Genomic DNA, 25,180 nt, shown 5'->3' with positions numbered 1-25,180 from the left:
GTTGACAGTATTACATTTAAGTTGATTTGTTTGAGAGTGTGACAAGATAAATTAACCACTTACAATGAAATTGACACTATAAATATTTCAAGCTTTATTAATTAGACATAACTCAGAAGCTTTTAATTGAACTATATATATGTATATATCACTGTGCTGTTTTCTTGTGTTGAAAGGAAAATAACACAACAAGGGTATGATCATTTAACTTATCGGCATGGAATTCCATAACATAGGTAGACCATTTTAACAGCTAGATCCTCAATATTCCAAATTTATTTCCAAGTTATCTCCCTTTGAAGGTGTCTTTTTTGGGGAAGGAAGAATTTGTATATTTTATGTCAAACATCTTATGAATTGAACCTGAATATTTCATAAAAACACTTTCTTGTATTTGAACAATTATAAAAACTAGTATTAGAAGTAGAAAGGTTAGAAAGGGAAATAACTCTCACAAAACCAGAATACATTGAATATTAAATTGACATCTAGTTCTAGACCTAATTCCTAGTAAATTGAATATAATGATATTAACAATTTTTGAAGTTTTCAAAACTCTTGATCTCTTTTAAAAATTTAGCCATAAAATCAAATTTTACAAATGTTTGCATATCAATCAAAAATGGTATATATTTCACAGTTGAAGACCCCATACCCGCCAACTTTCACTATTTGCAGGGGATTTCCCCCATGGAGGCTCCCAATTGGAAATTTTGTAAGAGCAATTTTGTCCACTATTTTAAAGGAAACAATTAACAATAGCTATGAGCTTGTTAAAGCATGAAGAAACCAAAAAACCACATTAGAATATATTTGAAGGCCCCCTTGAAGGTTTTGTAGGACTATAAGAACCATCCTTCACGTAAAACCCCATGGGCATTTTGAAAAGTTGGCAGGTATGAGACCCTATTATAATAAACGAATTTAGGAGAGCAGTTAAAAGAGGATGTTATAGGAATGGAATATGAAGACATTAAGTTTAATGCTAGACATTATTATACCCTACTCAAGTCCATCCATTGGACTGTCAGTTTTTGTAACATGTATTTTCATCAAAAGTAATACAGAAAATTCAAAAGCTTAACAGCCGCTACAGATTCTTTTAAACAAATGTGTTATTTCTAAATCCAGGAACTGTCACTCTCACTAGACCATATTTACCCTAATTTTTAACCGGATTTTTGTGACAAAAATGTCGGTTATTGATTTGGGGATGTACGGCGGGCGGCCGGGCCGGCGGGCGGCAATCAAATGTTGTCCGTGCATTAACTCATGAACCATTCACCCAAAGCTTTTAAAATTTTAATATGTTATTACTGACAACTATACAAAGGTCAAGTTCAATAATGGCGATTTTGACTTTTACCGTTCTGGAGTTATGGTTCTTGAAAGATTGAAAAATGGAGTTGTCCGTGCATTTACGCATGAACTGTTCTACCAAAGCTTCCCAAATTTTAATATGTTGTTACTAATGCAAGAATGGAGGTCAAGTTCAATAATGACGAATTTGACTTTTACCGTTCAGGAGTTATGGTTCTTGAAAGATTGAAAAATGGAGTTTCCAGTCGTGTCCGTGCATTTATGCATGAACTGTTCTACCAAAGCTTCAGAAATTTTAATATGCTGTTACTGATGACAAAATGGAGGTCAAGTTCAATTATGACGATTTTGACTTTTACCGTTCAGGAGTTATGGTTCTTGAAAGATTGAAAAATGGTTTTTCCCGTCGTGTCCGTGCATTTTCTCATGAACCATTCAACCAAAGCTTTTAAAATTTTAATATGTTGTTACTGATGACAAAATAGAGGTCAAGTTCAATAATGACGATTTTGACTTTTAACGTTCGGGAGTTATGGTTCTTGAAAGATCGTAAAATGGCGTTTCCATTCAGGTTGTTGCATTTACTCATGAACCATTCAATCTAAGCTTTTCAAATTTTAATATGTTGATACTGATGACAAAATGGAGGTCAAATTTGATATTTACTATTTTCACTTTCACCATTCATCAGTAATGGTTCTTGTGATATAGCCAGGACACAAATAAATGTTAATAAATCCGGTTTGCTGTCGTACAGTGACAGCCTCTTGTTCATAGTATGCATTTGAAAATCTATAAAATACCAAATATTCCCTTTTTTTCATTGAAGTATCTGCTTCAGTCAGAAGAACATATGTTTGTATCTAGTAAACAAGTAAATTAGATGATTCATTTAAGATTTTTTTAGATACGGCTAAATAACCAGCAATTTGAAATTTAGCTGATTAACAAAATCAGTGGAATAGTATCAGACAATTTAGCTGGATAGAATCAAATAGTCCACAGGCTAAATATACAGTGCTAATGTCAATGTGTAAGAGTAATAAAGAATTGGTTTGTGTTTTATGATTAATATGACTGACACACTATATATTTGCATGCATGAGTTGCCTCCCCTTGAATGTAACCTTTGAATTGTTACCTCTGAACTGTTACCTCTGAATAGTATTTGTGATTTTTGCTTTAACTTTACTGTTTAGAACTCATATGATAGTTTGATACTACATGTACATATAATTCACAACACATGCAAATACATACAATACTACATGTACATATAATTCACAACACATACACACACATATGATACTACATGTATATTTAAGATACAACACATACACACACATACAATACTCTATATACATATAATTCACAACACATACACACACATACAATACTACATGTACATATAATTCACAATACATATACACACACATACGATACTACATGTACATTTAATTTTCAACACATACACACACATACAATACTACATGTACATATAATTCACAATACATACTTACACATGCAATACTACACATACACACACATGCAATACTACATGTACATATAATTCACAACATATACACACACATACGATACTACATGTATATATAATTCGCAATACATACACACACATGCAATGTCTAGAAAGTACATGAATTAACTGGTGAAGTTGTCTAACATAAGTTGTTGCATGACAATACTTAAATTACTATATTAAAGTAACTGTATTTTTAAAACATAGTTGCATGGTACTATTAGGACACACATAACATATTTTAGAAATAGATTGTTTATCCTTGGGAGTCTTTGTTTGGTTTATTTACTATTTGTATATTAATTTAGGCTATCATATTGAATAGACACTTATAACTTTATAGATATTTTGGATATAGGTGAATGAAGCAGCAACCCAATGACACAACAGGGAGGATTCAACATATATGGTCTCCAACAATATTTATTTGTGGTACGATTACCTACTCAGACTCAGAACTCAATCAAATAAAAACACTGAAACTCAGAACTGAAATGTCATAAATACTATAAAGCCAAAGATAAATGAATGATCAGTTTATATGAAACATGTAGAAAACTTATATAAAAATGTTAACAGAGGAAACATACATACACACAAACAAACAGTTATCGTCTAATTGAGGAGACTAGCGTAAGCATGAAAAAGTGAGACTTAGATTTATTTTCATTCCATTTTTTCATAGGTGTGTTTTATATAAGGCACTTTTCTTTTCATTGAATTTACAAGGCAAACTATTAAGGGTTGGATTTTTAATGGTTATATTTTATGCATGCCATTAATAGAAATTGAACACATTTTTAAATCAATATTTCTTTTCTTCTAAACAGACTTTGTTGATCAGTCTCTTGGATCAGACTTTAAGAAGAACTACAAAATGACTAGGCCAAAAAAAATACGATCCATAACGGCATCGTTTAGTAATATTCTTCTATGATATGGAAAGTTGCTGTGGTTGCTATATTAACTTATTTATGGCTTTAAGATGGAGGGATTATTCCCTATATATAGAAACTTCACAATGATTTGGACAAATTCAACACATTCGTACATTTATCAATGTTTGTAGAGAATTGTGTATGGTAGGGGAGGCAACTCTAATTAGACTTGTGATATTTGTTGTACATTTTTTGTTCATGGATGTACTTAATTTTATTATTTATTTAGATGTAAATATTTTTTAAATCACAAACCAGCTATCAATATCATATTTATTTCATGTTGTATACGGTTCAGATTTTATATTTTAATGCTCATTATGCCATGCTCTACGCTCATTTTAACATGGGTTGCGGCATAATATTTGTCGATATCATTACACTAGATGCAGAAAGATGTAAATGTTAACAAATATGATGCCTATCCATGTTAAAATGAGCCTAGAGCATGACATTAAAGAATTATTTAGATTCTTACAGTAAAAGTTAGGATTTTTTTTACTTTTGTACTTAGAAGCAGACTTATGAAACAGGTTCAATTATATTGTTATTTTTAAAGTTTTAAATGTTTTCTGTTTTTTTTTAAATATTAGAATTAAGGTATCTGGGGTGTCTAAATGTTCAATTGACAATAGATTTTTCTTAGAATTCTGTAAAAGCTTTCGGGGTTTAAATGTACTTTCAAATTGACACAGACCTAGGTTTTTTTGTTGAAATACATTGAAATTAAAGAAGTTAAAGTTATTTTATATGGGTTTGTGTTCTTATTGAGGAAACATTTTAAGATAGAATTGATTAAAATTCAATACTTCCATAACATCAAATAAAAATAGGGGATCACTGGACATACTTTTTTTAAAATCCAGATCAAACACAAATTTTCCTTTTAAATTAGATATAATTATTTATTTAAATCTGAACCAGTCCTCATGTTTGTATCATTGTTGTTAAATGAGATTCCATATTTTACATTGTGTTACCATGGTTATACATTTGTCTTTCTTATCACTAAATTGTTTATTATTCATGTCACGCAAGTCTTTATTATATTTGAAATATTTGATAATAGCTGAAAATTCCCATTTTTTTTTAATTTTAATTTATGATATATAACAAGATATTATTTCATTAAGATTTGTATAATCTGTTGTAAGATTTAATGAAAGTTCTGTTACTGCCAAGCAAGCAGACAATGAAAAAACAAAAGATTTTATATTTGAAAATAATGATAGTTTTGAAATAATATCTTGTTAAAGTGTAACCTGTATTTCATAGGTTTATCTCCCTTTTTCTACTGATATGATTGTTGCTTAGAGTTACAAGAGAGCAATTATTTGTTAACATTTTACTGGCCCTTTTATTGCAAGTTTTGTATGCCCCATTTATTATGCCCGATTTATGGGTATTATGTTATTTTGGTCTTATATTCAGTCCATCTGTTTGTTCGTCCGTTCATTCATCAGTTTGTTCGTCCGTCTGTTCGTCCATGAGTCTGTCCTGCATCAGGTTAAAGTTATTAATCGAGGTAGTTTTTGATGAAGTTGAAGTCCAATCAACTTGAAACTTAGTACACATGTTCCCTATGATATGATCTTTCTAGTTTTAATGCCAAATTAGAGATTTTCCCTCATTTTCATGGTCCACTGAACATAGAAAATGATAGTGCAGATGGGGCATCTGTGTACTGGGGACACATTCTTGTTTTACCCTAATATGGTACTTAGAATAGGATCCTGTGCAGCATCTGATTGGATGATTCAGATTGGAATTACTTTTAATCGAAAAGCTTATCCAATTATGTTTTAATCCAGAAAATCAAATTTCACATTTTACAAAGTGTAGAAAATATCTTCCATTTCTGCACATTGTAGCCATTAAAAATATGCCTTTTTCATTAAGAGAGAGAAAAAAGACAATTGTTTTCAACTGCATTTTAAGTCAAATTTTGCATCATGTCTATACATATTTTTGGCTGTTATACAACACTGGCATTTCTAGTACATTTTATAACAGGAACTGCATAGTTTGTGTAGTCTGAGAGAAATAAAATATGAAATACCACTGGTACCCTATGGAAAATGCTTTACAAATAATTGCACTCTTGTAATCTTAGAGTACCTTGTTCTGATGTTGTAACAGTTTTATTATTTTTCTTGGTTTTACCTTTATATAATGTCAGTTTGCACAGAGCACCAATGATTTTATAATTTATTTTATAATGTATATGTACATTTTGTATTTAAGTACCTGTCCGAGACCTGTCCAACCTCAAGCCAGAAAAATTATTCCATTCTAGATGGTCAGTTTGACCTAATTTTTCTGTTTTTCTGGTAAACTATATCTTCAGTCTGAACTAACCACGAACAAAAATATAATTTCATCATTTGAACTCTTGTGGATTGTTGTCCATGGCAATCATACTACATCTTATTTTTATATGAATAATATATGTTGTTTTTTTCATTAATTTAAACAAAAATATTTTAAGCACACAATTACTTTTGACAGGAAAAAAATAAAATTTATCCTGTTTTCTTAAAGAAATCTAACTATCTTTTATTTAAACAGATATTTTGAAACTGTATTTTCATGCTTACATTTTGAGTTATGAGATACCACATGGAAAGTCTGATAGAAAGGTTATGCCCCTTATTCTTCTTCTTCTGGTAGTAACACTAATATCAGATGATTTAGAAAAATCATTTTGATGATGTATTATTGCCCTTGTTTTTTTTTTATGTTTTACTTTCTTGCAGGAACAAATTTGATGGCCATATGTTTAAAGATAAATATTATTTTTATTAAATAAGATGGAATCACTGACATGCCAAAGTGGAACACCTAATGATAAATATAATTTTAGAGATACTTAAGATTGTTTTTGACAAGTTTGAGGTTCATTTGACACAAAGAAACATATAATTTCCATTTGATATTTATATTAAATGATTAAGATTCAGTTGAAATTCAGAACCCTTAGATTGAATTTCAAGTTTGTGATCAAGTTAATTCAATTGAATAAAATTCCAAAACAAAATAATTTAACACCATTTTCTTGATGTGTTTTAAGGGGAAGATGCAGTTTTGCCTTCTATTGCCAAAGACTTGATATGAGGAAGCATACTTGTATTTTATTTACCTCCATTACCTTTTTTTGAAATTGATGTTTGACAAATTGTGAAAAAAAAATTGTATTAAGGCATGTATTGAAAGTAATGTGTATTAGAAAGAGAAAGTCTTACTTTACCCAGTTTTTTTTTTTATTTTTGTTATATTTTCTTTAAACAATAAAAGCATATTTTACCATATTTTATTGTCTCCCTTGAGTTTTAGTGAGTTTAGACACATCAGATTAAGTATAAATCACTTGATAATTAGTGCTGGAGTTTACCAATCTATACATAAAAGACAAAACACTTCATTTTCCTCTATCACATCCATGTACACAAGGTTCCTCAATTTGTACAAACATAGAATGGAGAGATGTCTAATTGGCAATCATATTACATCTTCGTTATTTTATGTATACATAAACACAAAAGATAACCCAAAAATAAACAAACAGATAACAAAAGAAATCAACTAGAAGGGTGCTTTGCTGGCAGAGCAAACACTCAAATAACTGCTACTACAATAAATACCTAATTCTTTTGGAAAACATATAGCAATATTTCTATACAGCTGCCTTTTAGTTTAGTTTAGTGATGATTTATTCTGCAAAGGGGCCTTGGTGGCCGAGTGGTCTAAGTAGTTACTACTGTTATCACTACCCAGTCAACACTGAGGTTGTGAGATTGAACCTGCTCGTGTGGGTGCACTCAACTCTAATATAAATTGAGTAGGATTGACAGTTTCCCTATCGAAGGTCATGGTTTTCTCCAGGCACTCCGGCTTCCTCCATCAATAAAAACTGGCCTTTACAAAAAAGCCCAAAAGCAGTGCTTAAAAATGGTGTTAAAACACAAACAAACAAACAAACAAAATATTCTGCAAGATGTGAGAATGAACTTATTCAGTCATCCAAATTGAGATTTGTCATTTACAAGACCGAATTCATGATTCTTCAATTTTTTCTCAAGATTGTACATGTATTACAAAATTCACAAAAATCAAAAGGACTGATTTTCACAGGCCAGGGGCATTCGTTCTGTGCTAAATTGGAAGATTTCTTATTGTTTGATGGACACTTCTGAATAGATAGTGAAGTTCATCCTCTACATTATTCTTGCAAAGATGACAAATTATGTTCGATGCAGGAATATCTGACCAGTGACATGTTTTGTTGTGATTGGTTATTAGGATGCATTTATTTTTGTTCAATTAAATTGAATAAGATTCAAGTTGTAACTCTTCTTGAAAATAGAATAAAATTTCAGTGATGGAGCAAAAGATGAATAAGATGATAAAGGATAAAAGTTAGTGTGACAGCAATCCTACAATAACAGGAATCCACAGCTCAATATCTTGAGGACAATCTCACAATAAGACTGTTGACTTTTTTCAATTTTATTTGACCTAAAAGTTAGTTTAAACAGTATCTATTCAGATAAATGTTCACAAGACATTGTAAAATAAATCTGATTGCCAATATATTTGCTGTCATTTAAAGCCTTTTTCTGCAATACAAAAAGGTAAATATGCTAGATTATTGATGAGTATAATTTTGCCTTACATTCTTTGTTTTAACAGTCAAGTTTATTGGATAGATTGTAGGTATGCATATGGGCACCAATTGTGCCCTTGTTCCTCTATTTACCTAAACCATTTGACAACAGAGGCTGTCATAATACAGTAACTGAAGGAATTGTAATGATGTGAAGGGTTATTCAAAAACATTCATCAATCTCATAGATGAGATAGAAATATACCTGTATTACCTGCAGTGTCCACAACAAATATTATGTTTAGTGCAAAATCAGTCTGGAAAACTGTTTCGGCTATAATGTCGATCATCACTTGGTGTCAGTCATCATAGTTAACAGGATCATATTCTAACATACTTGACTTGAGTGATCCTCAGTGTATCAACTCTAGTATTAAGTAGTTATTTTTGCCACCAACAAACAACTTGGCTAAAATAGAATTAATGGTAAAATTCAGTTAATTGTTGATATTTTGAGATAGATAGTAAGTGTCAGGAAGAAATGGCCAGAATGTCAATGTGAAGATCTACCAGTATTAGTGTCAGGAAGAAATGCCCAGAATGTCAATGTCAAGATCTACCTAAGATAGATAGTAAGTGTGTCAGGAAAAAATGCCCAGAATGTCAATGTGAAGATCTACCTTATGTCTATCAATACACATTCTTAGTAAGTGTCAGGAAGAAATGCCCAGAATGTCAATGTGAAGATCTACCTAATGTCTATCAATACACATTCTTAGTAAGTGTCAGGAAGAAATGCCCAGAATGTCAATGTGAAGATCTACCTTATGTCTATCAATACACATTCTTAGTAAGTGTCAGGAAGAAATGCCCAGAATGTCAATGTGAAGATCTACCTAATGTCTATCAATACACATTCTTTATGACAGGAAGAAATGCCCAGAATGTCAATGTGAAGATCTACCTTATGTCTATCAATACACATTCTTTATGACAGGAAGAAATGCCCAGAATGTCAATGTGAAGATCTACCTAATGTCTATCAATACACATTCTTTATGACAGGAAGAAATGCCCAGAATGTCAATGTGAAGATCTACCTAATGTCTATCAATACACATTCTTTATGACAGGAAGAAATGCCCAGAATGTCAATGTGAAGATCTACCTAATGTCTATCAATACACATTCTTTATGACAGCTTATTGGAGTTCAGGTCTCTGAGTGACAAGTTGTATGATCCCCTTGGACTAGAGTACGGGCATTATAATGGTTTACTTTTATAAATTGTGACTTGGATGGCGAGTTGTCTCATTGGCACTCACACCACATCTTCCTATATCTATATTATGCTTTCTGGTCTGAGCATCAATAATCTGAATATTTTTCGCTCCATGTCAGGTTAGAATGCATTTTGTTTATTATATTCCAAATTAGGATTTTGACATAGAATAAAAGGTTGACTGAACAGAAATATCCGAAGGTGTAAGAAGGTGTAAAATCATTCCATGATTGAAGGGACCTTTTTAAAAAATGGCATTTTGTGCCATTTTTAACAGGTTTGCTTATTGACATTACATGATCAGCAATCCCAGATCAGAAAAATTACCCAGTTTAGGTGGACAAAAGTTGACATATTAAATCTGAATATCATAAATTCTACTCTTTAAAGTTGCCATTGCTCTTGTGGTCAAACGTTCATATCTTTGTTCAAACGTTTATGCTGTTGGTCAAACGTTTATGCTGTTGGTCAAATGTTTATACTGTTAGTCAAACTTTTATATTGTTGGTAAACCATTAATATTGTTGGTCAAACGTTAATGTTTATTTGGTTTACACTAAATAATTTCTCTTATTCAAATGAAACCAACTATACAGGCAGTAACTGTAGATTATTTCAGCCATTTTCATAAGAATACTGAAAGGCTGTGAGCTTAGAATACAGAGACCATTGAAGTTCAAATATTGTTAAGATTAAAGGGGATTATGGGTAAAAGAACATATACAGAATAACAATAATATACTGGGTAATTTTTATATTTCAAAGGAAACAAGGATGTCATTGTATTTTCATATCCAAACTTACTGAAAGAAGGAGACACAAAGGTTTTTTTAGAGCTTGAATACTTTCTGCAAGATATTAATGGAATGATACATTATTATAAGTGGTTCTACCACAGGGGATTGTTTAGTGGGTTAAACAAGGTTTTTCTGTCTATGGCAGTCTCTATCCTATAAATAGCATTTTAAGTCATTCTTGATTATCTGTTTTTTCTACGCATTGATATTGTGAAATATCAGTCTGGATCCTGCATGAAAGAGCTAAAAAGTTTTTTTTTTATGTTGAGCGGCTGATATTTTAAGATGTATATCTCTACAAAAAGGGATAATCTGATGATAGTTCGATTACTGGTCTTTGCCTTACGTAGACTTTTTTATGTTTGACAAAAGCCAGCTTAGTAATGACTCCGCACACATTGTGGTGTCTATGATAACTTTCTGTCAGACATTGGGACATCGCTAAGGATGTCTGCTCACGTCTCAAAGTGTAATATAAGAATTACAGAGCGAATGAGTAGGGTGATATAGGCAAAAGAATGGAGGATAAAGAAACTTTCAATATAACCACCATTGTAAATGTGTCTTATACTTTGAATGTTATTTATTGTTACACAAATATATTATACAATATAGATATTAAAACAATCAAAAAGCACCAATATTTTGAACCAGCAGACTGTTACCAGTATATATTAAACTGCTTATTTTGCAAATTTGTTATTTTTCTAATTACAGTTAGCCAAAGTCCGAAGACGAGGAGAAAAAAACTGAATGCTCGCATGAAAAGCTTTTCACTAGATGCCCCAGAACCCTCAAAACATCTTCTTGCCATAGATGAAACTACAAAGAAGAAAAGTAGTTCATTCACTAACACATGTTTACGAGGTGAACATTTAATTATCCATTTTATTATACATATTTTTGCATGAAATTATAATTTTGCAGACAATATTCCTAAATCTTAAATGTGGCTGTTATGTAAGCCCCCTTGTCTGTCTGTACTTATGTCCCAAAGTTAGTATCCCTTCTTTAACATTAGTTTGTCTCAACCAAAAGGTATGAAACGTATGTATACACTATACTTATTATAGTTAAATGTAGATCCAGCTGGAATTTGGGTGGTGTCACTTTCCCTTTTTTTCTCTTTACATGTATTTTAGTCTTTAAACTTTTACCTTTAGAATTTAGAATCAAGGTCAGAATATTTTCCATATTGTCTAAGCTTTCGTTTGTTCCTGCAATGATTTTATTTTTTTAAATTGCATTAACTAACATTAATAAATCAATCGTTTGCCTGATTATTATATGTATAGCCTAACAAACTAGCTTTTACTAATGTTGATAAATGCACCTTTAACATTAATATAATATAGCATGATTTAAGAAACTGGTCTTTACTAACACACATATTATTTAACAGGTTCTAGAAGTCCTGATGATAAATATGCCCTTTCTGCAACAAATTTACGTAAAAAATTTGCTTCATCAGCAAAAGCCAGTTCGCTAGACATCGAGAGTGGAGGCATGTCTCCATCACCTAAAGAATCGCCGGTAAGTGTTACTAAGATACATGTATGTCTCTTTTTTTCAAAGAATCACTGATACGGCTATATGTGTCTTCTTTATTGAATTTCTGGTAAGTTTTGATGTGTAACAACCTAAATTTCGGTAAGTGTAGATGTGTCTCCTTCGCCTACATATGATGTGTGTAGATGTTTTAACTGTGAATATTTAAGGGCATACGATACAGTTTTGATCCTGTATTTACAGTTCAATGGAAATTTCCATATAGGCTAATTTTTGCATGATTAAATCAAATATGTTATAAAAAATATACCTTCATGTGGGACTTTTTGAGTTAAATGAGGTCGAAATTTTGTATATTTGCTCAAAATTCAGATTTGTGGCGGTATTTTTCCTTTCAAAAAAACGACATAACTTTTTTGTTTTAAATGATAAACACAAATTGTTTTTGTTAAATAATTTGTAATTTCTGTTTTTTTATAAGTATTCTAAAAATTAATGCATTTTTTATTCAGAATTAACTCACATTTGTCAAATGGTCAGGAATTGAGAAAAAATATTGTCATTTTTTTGCTGTATTTATTTATCAAAATTAAAAAAATTGCACTTTTTACAGTTTTATAAAATTTGGTCCACATTATCTCCCTGCAAAATGACACAAAATGGGGTTTTAAAAAATAGGGGTCCATGCACTCTTTTTCAAATTAAATTAGTTTGAATGATAAAAATCAGTCGAAAAATGCATCTTTTCCTGATATGTCACAGTTTGACGTCGCGAAAATAACATTTTACGTTAGCAACGTCATTACCACCCCTGTAACTGTATCTTATGCCCTTCAGGAGGAAAAATACCATATCTCCTTATTTTTCACAGTTAAATCATCTAATTAATAATTCAATATATTTTCACCACGTTGGGTCTCAAGATCCATGAAAGTGCTGTGCTCACAGTAAAGGGAGGTACAAAAATAAAACTGATCCTTTAAAAATTTCCAATTCATAATTGTATCACTTTTTGTAGCATAACCCTGTCCCCAGTTATTTATTCATTTTCAGTATGTAAGTTATGGTGGTTTTTTTTTTGTCTCTTCAGAGATGTGTTTATAATACATTTACTCAAATTTATCTTTGTCAGTCTTCTTAAGGAATCTAATTTTAGATTTTGATTACCATTAGATCTGTTAATGCTTTCATTATTTTAAGAACTGTCATTGTTTTTATGTAAACTGCTTTTTTTTTATTCCAGAAACCAAGTAGAAAAAACAAACAAGACAAAGATAAAGACAATTTATATGTTGTTTTATATCATTTTAAAGGGAAAGAAAAAGACGACATGGATCTCAGGTTAGTATTATTATACACCTTATTGCTATTAGCCTTATCGGCCCGCGGACCCGGCCGCTTGAACTTTTGACGCGTACAACAATCACTTTTCCATTGTGGCGTCAGATATTTTGTTTTATGACGTCAAAATTTTACGGGAACCTGTGTGATATCCAGTAATGGCGGACAAATAGAGATAAGGTGTATTGTTAGTCCACATGATATAATAGTTGTTTTTATATACTCTAAAATTATGTTAGTCTTGTTTATGTAATAGCAAAAGGTAAATTCAGAAAAAAAACTAAACTCTGAGGAAAATTCAAAATGGAAATACCCTAATCAAATGGCAAAATCAAAAGCTCAAACAAATCAAACGAATGGATGACAAACAGTCATAGCAAATTAACAGTTCTAATAAATAAAAGGAAATGTGGGATATACATCAAAGACAGAACTACCTAATGCCATAGATAACCAAAGGACATAAAAAGGGGGATTCAATAACAAGGGGTTGATAAAATCAAAGAGCTGAAAGCTCTGAAGAAAAATGACGCCACTGTCTCTAATATCGGGATAGTTTTTATGCAAGTCTTGATTTTCACATACCGTAATTAGTTTAACAATGCAACATGTATCGTGAGCATATAATTGATATTCGTATATGTGTGTATGTGTGAAGTGAAGGTGACAACTGGCTGGTTTTTTAAGACAAATGAATAGGTCAAGACTAGCTGAATTGTACAAATAAATACCGTAGAAAGGCTTGTATATTTTTCACTAGTACATAGTCTGAATCTGGGTCCGTTCGCTTCCATTCACGTTTGCGCCCACTCATTTTCACCCCTTTCACTTTCACACCCTACATGTTCGCACCCAATCTTAAATGGTTTTGTGTTTAATAACTCTGTAAGCAAGTGTTTTCTTATAAGTATAATTGTTGTCATTGTCTCAAAATAAAGTGAGACAGCAATAATTTTTTTTTGTGTTGAATAAATCTTAATCATGTTTTGGATAAGGTATTGCTTAAAATAATAATAATCCTTTCTAAATAAAGTGGTATTTTGTCAACGTTTTATTTTGTGTTGAATAACTCTTAATCATGTTTTGGTTAGTGTATTGCTATAACTTGTTTCATTGACTTGTTTTCAAAATGAAGTGAGATTCTGACTATGTTTGTTTCTGCGTGTTGAATAAATTTTATCATGTTTTGGTTATATTAGTGGATTGCTATATTTTGGTTTTTATGTTTTATTGTTTCATTGTTTCAGATCAATGGGACCAAGCTGTTAAAAACAATTATCTTTTGTGATTTTTCCTTTAAAATCTTCAATGTTTTACTCATACCAAGCTATAAATACATTCAGTATTTACACCAAAGCAATTTAAAACAACAACCATGATTTTCCAATTATTCAACTTGAATTTGAATTAAAATTGGGCGCGAATGAGTAGAGTGTGAATGTGCGAACGTGTAGGGTGCGAAAATGTATTGGGCACAAACAGACCTGATACCACACAGTCTGAACTCCCTTCTCCCACAAAATATTAAGTAAATAATCTTTTTTTTACTGCTATCAAAGGTCTAATGAAACTCAGATAGTTTCAAACATTTGTCAAAGAATTCTAGTCAAACTGGCACCTAGTTAAATTGGCACCTGGACAAATCAGCACCTGGTTAAAATCGACACCTGATATAGTCAATTCGTCACCCATGTTAAATATATATTTTTAACAGTATTTTAAGCAATAGGGTAAAAATAAGAAAGGGGTTGCCAGAATTTTTTTCAGTATTTAAGCAAAAAGAGTTAAATACTAACTTTCACATTTTTGGGTGTTCATGTACATTTTGTATATATTTATTTTTCTCAACTAATGACTTTTTTGGTGTATTTTTAATGATTATATATATATATATGAGTAGTCCAAATAATTATTACGTCTGGCAAGGCTTTTTTAATTTTATTCTGGAACACCTTCCTATGACCGAAAAGGCTATGTTAATTTTTATTCTGGGACGCCTTCCTACGAACGTCGTAGGAAGGCGTCCCAGAAAAATAATAAAATAGCCTTGCCAGACGTCATAATTATTTGGACTTATACATGAGATATTGTGTATTTTTCTGCATTATTTTAACCAGTTGAGCATTTTACAGGATTGTTGGTTTAATGCTGTTTAAACTTTACTGAAGAACAAACACCTTAAATTTGCTAATTATTTGGCATGCAAGTTTGATTTATTGAAAGGGACTCATAGTTTTCCATTTTATTTTAATAATTGACTTGTTTTTACAATTACACAAATTGTCTAATTGTTAAAACAACAGCTTTGGTAAGGGCTTCGTTGTTTACCTTTATACACTACATATTCACTTTCGTTTCGTGGTTTACCAAAATACACAACAACATATTCACTATGTACTTGGTAACAGTAATTAATTAATTGAATAGAAAATATTATAACAAATATTATTGGATGCCGAATTGACGTCGAATAGGTGCCGATTTGACTAGATGCCAATTTAACCAGGTGCCGACTTGACTTGTACGTTTCAATTCCTCTGCGATCGTTTGCCGAATTTTCTTGAGAAAACCTATTTTCCATCATCAAAGAGAAGAAGAAACTGCTTTAAAATGATTCTGGAACGCTTCATGATTGTTAAAATAAGTTTAATTCACTCAAAAACAATTTTAAAACTTGCGATTAAACAGGAAGTTTCCAAAGCACGTGTAAAAGAAGAAATTAACCGGTGAGAGTGGAAATCCGTATATGACAGATATCCCTATAGTACGACTTTAAAAGTAAAACAGTTCAATCCTTTTGTAAAACAATCTTTAATATACCTATCACATTAATGTTTGAAGGGTCTTAAGCTTATTCAAACCATATAAGTTGGTATGAAACACCAAAACGGAATGAACAATAACCGATTACGTTTTGTAGTTTACAAATTCTAAAACTGGTTCCCGTCAAACTACAACACTTTGTTCGAGTGTAGTGGAATACAAACAAAAACCAGTGTAAACTGGGTCCTGGCTGATTTAATACTACACAATGATGCATAATGATAACACAAGCAGATTCCAGTTTGTATGGAAAATAGGAAATACGAAACCAAGCGCGGTAGGCAGAGAAATGTAATGAAGTTCAGGTCGGCAGTTATGGAACAATGACTGCGTCATTTTCCAAAAACCGGACAAAACCATATATAGACGTTAATTTAGAATTTGTTGAAAAATAGAATAAATTTGTGACCTCTTGTCACAGTTCATCTACCAGCAATAAAATTAAATTTGTTTTAATTTCAAAAATTGTTTACTTGAGAACTGTTTTCTCACTATCTTGTTTAAATCCCATTTAAATCCTTTGAAAAGCCAGTTTTGTACAGCATATCAGTAATAAAATCCAAGGTCATATGTGCTATGTCTAGGTAAGGTGTGTTTTAAGACCTGCATGTTAATGGGGAAAAACTATTATATTTTATTTATTGTAATATAAGCTTGTGGGGTTCAAAAAGGGCCTATTCAACGCTGAGTCTATATTGTTGAAATATAAGCTTGTGGGGTTCAAAGAAGGGCTTATTTAAGACTGTATCTACTATTGTAATAGACATTTGAAGTGTTTATATAAGTTGCTTTAACCTTTGTAAGAAATAGCCTTTCTTAACAAACATATCTGTTTTTCATTCACATTTTGTACATAAATTAGGCTGTTAGTTTTTTCATTTGAGTTGTTTAACATTTGCCATTTTGGGGGCTTTTATAGCTGACTATGCTGTATGGGTTTCGCTCAATGTTGAAGGCTGTATGGTGACCTATAGTTGTTAATTTCTGTGTCATTTTGGTCTTTTCTGGACAGTTGTGGACATTGGCAATCATATCCACATCTTCTTTTTTATATTTATACTTGTGGTATTTTTTCAGTTTATAGCCAAAACTAGGTGATTAATTATAGTAAAATATAATTTCTTTGTTATTTTTTCAAAGGGCTGGATCAAAAGTACGTGTAACTGACAGTTCAGATCCTGATTGGTGGAAGGTAAGTTATAAGGGAAGTAAATCATAGATATAGGAAGATGTGGTATGAGTGCCAATGAGACAACTCTCCATCCAAATAACAATTTATAAAAAGTAAACATTATAGGTCAATGTATTGGCTCCGTGTTGAACAACAAGCTATAAAGGGCCCCAAAATTACTAGTGTAAAACCATTCAAACAGGAAAACCAACGGTCTAATCTTAATAAAATTAAAAAAACGAGAAACGAGAAACACATATAAATTACATTAACAAACGACAACTACTGTACATCAGATTCCTGACTTAGTACAGGTGCAAACATTTGCAGCAGGATTAAATGTTTTAATGGATCCAAACCTTCTGCTTTTTTCTGAAACAATAGCATAACATCACAACATAGAAAAACACACGATAAAATATCAATTGGCAGGCCTAACTCAATCAAAAAACGTACATTAATACACTATAAACGAATAAATGCATCTTTTAGAACAAAAATCCCAGATTCATCTTTAGTGGCAGACAATTCAAAAGGAATTATCAAAGTTTTTATTAAGGGGAGGTAATAATGAACACTTTCTAAACCTGCTTCTGTATGCTAATTCCGTACAAAACATATAGCAGTTGTGCAATAGATCATGTTGCTTATTGTGTTGTTTCAAACATATTTTTACACATAAAAAAAGACACCATAGAATTTCAAATACAAATACATTATGTACTTTTAAACAATAAAAGATGATATTTGTTTTATGCAGAATATGTATACACTTCACAAACATGGACTTCAAAGAATAGAAACTATTGAAAAAAACAAGAAAAATAATCCCTCTTATGTATTTTCTCATATTACTATTTTGTTTAAGCATAGGCTAGGTCAAACCACGGACTTAATAAACTAGTTTCACTAAACACATGTCATACCATTAGTCAGAATAATGTGTCTAAGTAAGGTGACATGTCTTCCTCCAGCTCAGCTTCAATGTCGGTCTTGTACAAAGCAGCATTAGTTTTAATTTTACATTAATATTTCTAGTCCCAAAAACACTAAAATTGTATTGACCACTGGACATTTAGCAGCCATCCATCATTGTCATCATGTGTCTATTTTGATGTTGACTTCCTGATGTTTTTTGAGTTATTGGGTTGCTGTCTCATTCATCCCTTGCCTATATATCTTTTCCTATTGTAATTTATTTCCAGGGTAAATGTAATGGAAGGTCTGGTTATTTCCCAGCAAAGTATGTGATCACTATACAGAAAAATCAAAAGGTGTACCAAGTAAACCATCCTATGCATCTAACTGATGGAGATGTCGACATGAAACTTCACAAAGATCAGGTTAGTTTTAATTAAGGGGAGGTAATAAATACTGTCATTTTACTGATGGAGATGTTGACATGAAACTTCACAAAGATCAGGTATATTATTGATTAAGGGGAGGTAATAAATACTTTGTCATCTAACTGATGGAGATGTCAACATGAAACTTCACAAAGACCAGGTATATTATTGATTAAAGGAAGGTTATAAATACTTTGTCATCTCACTGATGGAGATGTCGATATGAAACTTCACAAAGATCAGGTATAGTCTTAATTAAGGGGAGGTAATAAATACTTTGTCATCTAACTGATGGAGATGTCAACATGAAACTTCAAAAAGATCAGGTATATTATTGATTAAGGGGAGGTAATAAATACTTTGTCATCTCACTGATGGAGATGTCGATATGAAACTTCACAAAGATCAGGTTAGTCTTAATTAAGGAGAGGTAATAAGTATTAAAAATTGTCATCTAACTGATGGAGATGTCGACATGTAACTTCACAAAGATCATGTATAGTCTTAATTAAGGGGAGGTTATAAGTACTATGTCATCTAACTGATGGAGATGTCGACGTGAAACTTCACAAAGATCAGGTATAGTCTTAATTAAGGGGAGGTAATAAGTACTATGTCATCTAGCTGATGGAGATGTCGACATGAAACTTCACAAAGATCAGGTATAGTCTTAATTAAGGGGAGGTAATAAGTACTTTGTCATCTAGCTGATGGAGATGTCGACATGAAACTTCACAAAGATCAGGTATATTATTGATTAAGGGGAGGTAATAAATACTTTGTCATCTAACTGATGGAGATGTCGACATGAAACTTCACAAAGACCAGGTATATTATTGATTAAAGGAAGGTAATAAATACTTTGTCATCTAACTGATGGAGATGTCGACATGTAACTTCACAAAGATCAGGTATAGTCTTAATTAAGGGGAGGTTATAAGTACTATGTCATCTAACTGATGGAGATGTCGACGTGAAACTTCACAAAGATCAGGTATAGTCTTAATTAAGGGGAGGTAATAAGTACTTTGTCATCTAACTGATGGAGATGTCGACATGTAACTTCACAAAGATCAGGTATAGTCTTAATTAAGGGGAGGTAATAAGTACTATGTCATTTAACTGATGAAGATGTCGACATGAAACTTCACAAAGATCAGGTATATTATTAATGAAGGGGAGGTAATAAATACTTTGTCATCTCACTGATGGAGATGTCGACATGTAACTTCACAAAGATCAGGTATAGTCTTAATTAAGGAGAGGTAATAAGTATTAAAAATTGTCATCTAACTGATGGAGATGTCGACATGTAACTTCACAAAAATCATGTATAGTCTTAATGAAGGGGAGGTGATAAGTACTATGTCATCTAACTGATGGAGATGTCGACGTGAAACTTCACAAAGATCAGGTATAGTCTTAATTAAGGGGAGGTAATAAGTACTTTGTCATCTAACTGATGGAGATGTCGACATGTAACTTCACAAAGATCAGGTATAGTCTTAATTAAGGAGAGGTAATAAGTATTAAAAATTGTCATCTAACTGATGGAGATGTCGACATGTAACTTCACAAAAATCATGTATAGTCTTAATTAAGGGGAGGTTATAAGTACTATGTCATCTAACTGATGGAGATGTCGACGTGAAACTTCACAAAGATCAGGTATAGTCTTAATTAAGGGGAGGTAATAAGTACTATGTCATCTAGCTGATGGAGATGTCGACATGAAACTTCACAAAGATCAGGTATAGTCCTAATTTAGGGGAGGTAATAAGTACTTTGTCATCTAGCTGATGGAGATGTCAACATGAAACTTCACAAAGATCAGGTATATTATTAATGAAGGGGAGGTAATAAATACTTTGTCATCTAACTGATGGAGATGTCGACATGAAACTTCACAAAGATCAGGTATAGTCTTAATTAAGGGGAGGTAATAAGTACTTTGTCATCTAGCTGATGGAGATGTCGACATGAAACTTCAAAAAGATCAGGTATATTATTGATTAAGGGGAGGTAATAAATACTTTGTCATCTAACTGATGGAGATGTCGACATGAAACTTCACAAAGATCAAGTATAGTCTTAATTAAGGGGAGGTAATAAGTACTATGTCACCTAAATGATGGAGATGTCGACATGAAACTTCACAAAGATCAGGTATCGTCTTAATTAAGGGGAGGTAATAAGTACTATGTCATCTAACTGATAGAGATGTCGACATGAAACTTCACAAAGATCAGGTATATTATTAATGAAGGGGAGGTAATAAGTACTATGTCATCTAACTGATGGAGTTGTCGACATGAAACTTCACAAAGATCAGGTATATTATTGATTAAGGGGATGTAATAAGTACTATGTCATCTAACTGATGGAGATGTCGATATGAAACTTCACAAAGATCAGGTATATTATTGATTAAGGGGAGGTAATAAGTACTATGTCATTTAACTGATGGAGATGTCGATATGAAACTTCACAAAGATCAGGTATATTATTGATTAAGGGGAGGTAATAAATACTTTGTCATCTAGCTGATGAAGATGTCGACATGAAACTTCACAAAGATCAGGTATATTATTGTTTAAGGGGAGGTAATAAATACTTTGTCATTTAAATGATGGAGATGTCGACATGAAACTTCACAAAGATCAGATACATGTATAGTCTTGATTGAGTGTAAAAAATAAACAATATCGGAACATTATGTCTAAGCACATTTCTGAAATAGTTTAAGTTGGTTCCATAATAATTAATTAATTTTGAAAAAGAAAAATATATTAATTTTGTTTAATTAATTTATTTGACCATATTATTATTCTTATGTATATTGATTTTTTTTTAGATTGTATTACAGATTGGTGAAGAAGACCATGGCATGATATTTGTCAAAGCTGCAAATAAAAAACAAGCCATGTGTCCACTCAAATATCTCAACGAAGTTTGACCACAGCATTTAAACACTTAATATACAACCACCGCAATATATGTGTTCCTTTATCATATCTCACACCAGTTTAAAGGTCATTCAGTATTGATGTTATATATCTAACGGGATGCTAGAACTAATATTTTATGGTTTATTACGAAAAGCTATGCTTTGATAACTCTGTAAAAAACACATATGTTTAGAAGCTTATAAAATATAGGAATACAGTGCCGACGCCCAACCTCCGTGTGTGGGGTTGCAGAATTTCTCTCCTATGTTGACGACCCATTGGTGGGGCTGTTTTCTGCTCTTTAGAAGGATTGTTGTCTCTTTGACACATTCCTACTTACATTCTCAATTTAACTGGTATATGTATTTGGAAAATTACTATCAGATTATTAGTTACACAGCATTCTATGATTTTTAACAAGGTGGGGTTGGAGGGACCTAGAAACTTTTGAAATACTGATTTTAGGGAGGGCATTGATTCTGGTCTATTGTAGAATTAAAGACAAAAAACATCTGAAGTAAAGATAATGGTAAAGTCTGTGATGGATCTCTTTCTGCAGTATTATTACTTTTTTACAAAATCTTAGAAATAAGAAATTAATGGAATCAAATATTATAGAGTTAAAAATCAAATTAACCAACAATTCTTTGCTAATTTAACTGACATGACACCAGTCTTATGTTTCCATAGTTACTATTCCCTGTTCTCTTGTTATCACTGCTTCTGCTAAAGGAATCTGATTTTTCACAGGAAGCTTCATTTGTATATACTCTTTCAAATCATTTTTACTACCTTTTTAGCACATTTAATCTGAAAAATTTGATTTTTACATCATTATTTTGAAAACTGAGTATTTCTACTCTTGTACTATATACCTATATAGCATTGTCTTATATTATTCTACCTCACTGAATTTGTTACACTTTTTATTATTTTTCTGAAAGCTCATTTCATTGTCAACCACAATATGTGATCAACTTTTAACCTATGGCCCAATTATCATAAAGAAAGTGAAAATATCAGCATTAAAAATTTCAGATTTTCATAAGAATGTTAAGAAGACTATGAAAGTTAACTGAGGCTGTTGAAATGTTTTCAAGGTGGTCATTTTGCTGAAGTATTTTTCAAAACCTATCTGTAAATCTTAATCAAAGTGAAACACTGTTTCTGCAAAAGAATATAACTCGTGACATGTTTGGAGGTAAATTTCTCACTTTAATCTAAAACTCTCCTATACAGAAACATTTACAAAATGTATATGGAAATACACATTTTAATGTGTCGGTTTTAGGACTTGTTTGAAGATCAGATGTATAGTGTAAGATCGAATTGTAACCATAGAATATGATGTTATTTTCACAATATATATTACTAAATTTTTAATGTCTAGGTCGGACTTAATGGCCACAGTATCCATTTAAAAAATTAGCTACAAAAAAAATTTAATGGAGTTATCTCTCTTTGAATCTTTTTTTGTATTTTTATTATCCAGAATTTTTTTATTGGTATTTTGCCATTGGAAAGATACATAAGTAGAATCTGTAAATATACAATTGACTTTCATGTTTTATTACAATGTAATTACATTCTTAAAAAGGGTGGGGGGCCTTAGTGGCCGAGTGGTCTAAATAGTTACAACTGTAATCTAGCCAGTCAACACTGAGGTTGTGAGTTTGAACCCTGCTCATACGACTGCACTTGACTCCAATCTTAATTGACTAGGATTGTCAGTTTTCCTATCCAAGGTCAGTGGTTTTCTCCAGGCACTCCGGCTTCCTCCACCAATAAAAACTGGCTGCCACAAAATAGCCTAAATGCAGTGCTTAAAAGTGGCACCAAAAATCAAATCAATCTTAAAAAGGGATCATTTTCATTGATAAGGACATTAACCATGAAGATGTGGTCACCTCAATTTGACACTTGTTTCGCATGTTAATTATAATGTGTACTTAATAAATATATGCCAAATTAGGGTTTAACCCAGATTTTGCAGTTCACCAAACATGGAAATGTGATAGTATGAGTGGGTCATGTTGTCCAATGGACACATATTCATGTTTCACATATTCATGTTTCACATATTCATGTTTCACATTTTATTCATAATCATTATTGTATACAATTGTTTGCACACATGTGTTTAACATGAAAGTATGATCAAATGTTTTTCATAATACCCTAATTGAGCTTTTATAAAATGTTATGGTTGTATTGAACAGTTATCCACTGTTTTGGATAGCAATCTAGCACTATGTTAAGTTGTGATTAATTCTACATGCAGTATGAATTCTCATGCAAAAGTACCATTAGTTTAAACATATTTTTTTGTTCAAGACAAAATAGTATTATTCAAAAGCTTTTTTAAAGCATACAACTTAGGGAAAAGGGAAATCACCCCAATTTACTTCAGTAGTGTAAACAAAATCAATTGATTAACTTTTTTGAAAATCTTAACATTTAGTATGAAGGAATAAGGTAAAAATACTAATTGGAACTGAATTCATAAACGATGGGGGAAATATTAAAATATGCAGTTAAAAATTGAGTTATTCCCCTTTACATGGATAAAGTTAATTATTGGAATTCTCAAAACATCCTAAAAATTTTATTTGATCTGTTAGAAATTGATGACAAGTAATAATTTGCCTTTAAAGAATTTGAGTAAATATGTTTAATTTTCTAAGCTATCTTTTAATTTCATATTTGTTAATTAAAAGTACTTTCCATATATACATATATTAAAGCAGTTATCTGAATCAACAAAAACAATTTTGGGGGTACATCTCAACATATTCTGAATGTTGTACTACATAAACTCATGATCTTTTTTTTGGTTTTGATTGTATGGGGGAATGTCAATTCACTTTTTTGGTTTCGATTGTTTGGAGGAATGTCAATTCACTTTTTTGGTTTCGATTGTTTGGGGGGATGTTATTTCACTTTTTTTGTTTTAAGACATTTTTGTCGAATTTCTTAGGTAAACTTTTATTTATCAAAAGATTGTTATCAGCCAATGTGATAAAACTTGATTATTTTCTCGCATGTTTTTTACATTGTAATTGTTGTTATTGTTGCCCCTGACAACTTTTTTAAATTTGTTTGTTAACCCTAACGTGCCAATAATAAACATGGAATTAACATCTTTATCTGTTTGTGTTTTCCATATATATAACGGAGATGTAGTTATAAAAAAGAAGATGTGGTATGATTGCCAATGAGACAACTCTACACAAGATACCACAAGAGTGCACACGCTGAAATGTCTCGCCTTCTTTACTAATCATTGATATTATGTTGATAGTCCTAAATATAAAGCTTTATTACAACTGTCAATTAAATTTAACATTAACCAAGAAAACTAAACATTGACCAATGAACCATGAAAATGAGGTCAAGGTCAGATGAACCATGCCAGGCAGACATGTACAGCTAACAATTTTTCCATACAACAAATATAGTTGACCTACCAGTTGAACATGTACACCTTACAGTCCATCCATACACCGAATATATACTAGACCTATTGCTTATAGTATCTGAGATATGGACTTGACCACCAAAACTT

General features: G+C 31.5%; 1 protein-coding gene across 2 annotated transcripts in view; it reads left to right on the top strand.

Moving 5' to 3' along the window:
- Positions 1–24,757, top strand: part of LOC139529719 (uncharacterized) — a 195,308-nt gene extending 170,551 nt beyond the window's left edge. For both annotated transcript variants that reach the window (XM_071325575.1, XM_071325576.1), the window contains 6 exons: positions 11,195–11,344; positions 11,880–12,010; positions 13,230–13,327; positions 17,291–17,342; positions 18,527–18,664; positions 21,522–24,757. In XM_071325575.1, the coding sequence (XP_071181676.1) occupies positions 11,195–11,344; positions 11,880–12,010; positions 13,230–13,327; positions 17,291–17,342; positions 18,527–18,664; positions 21,522–21,623 (671 nt within the window). In that variant the 3' untranslated portion in view covers positions 21,624–24,757. The remainder of the gene's footprint in view (positions 1–11,194; positions 11,345–11,879; positions 12,011–13,229; positions 13,328–17,290; positions 17,343–18,526; positions 18,665–21,521) is intronic.
- The last annotated feature ends 423 nt before the right edge of the window (positions 24,758–25,180 follow it).

Source organism: Mytilus edulis, chromosome 7 (assembly GCF_963676685.1).
Source record: "Mytilus edulis chromosome 7, xbMytEdul2.2, whole genome shotgun sequence".
Lineage (NCBI taxonomy): Eukaryota > Metazoa > Mollusca > Bivalvia > Mytilida > Mytilidae > Mytilus > Mytilus edulis.
This window is presented reverse-complemented; position numbering and strand designations above follow the sequence as displayed.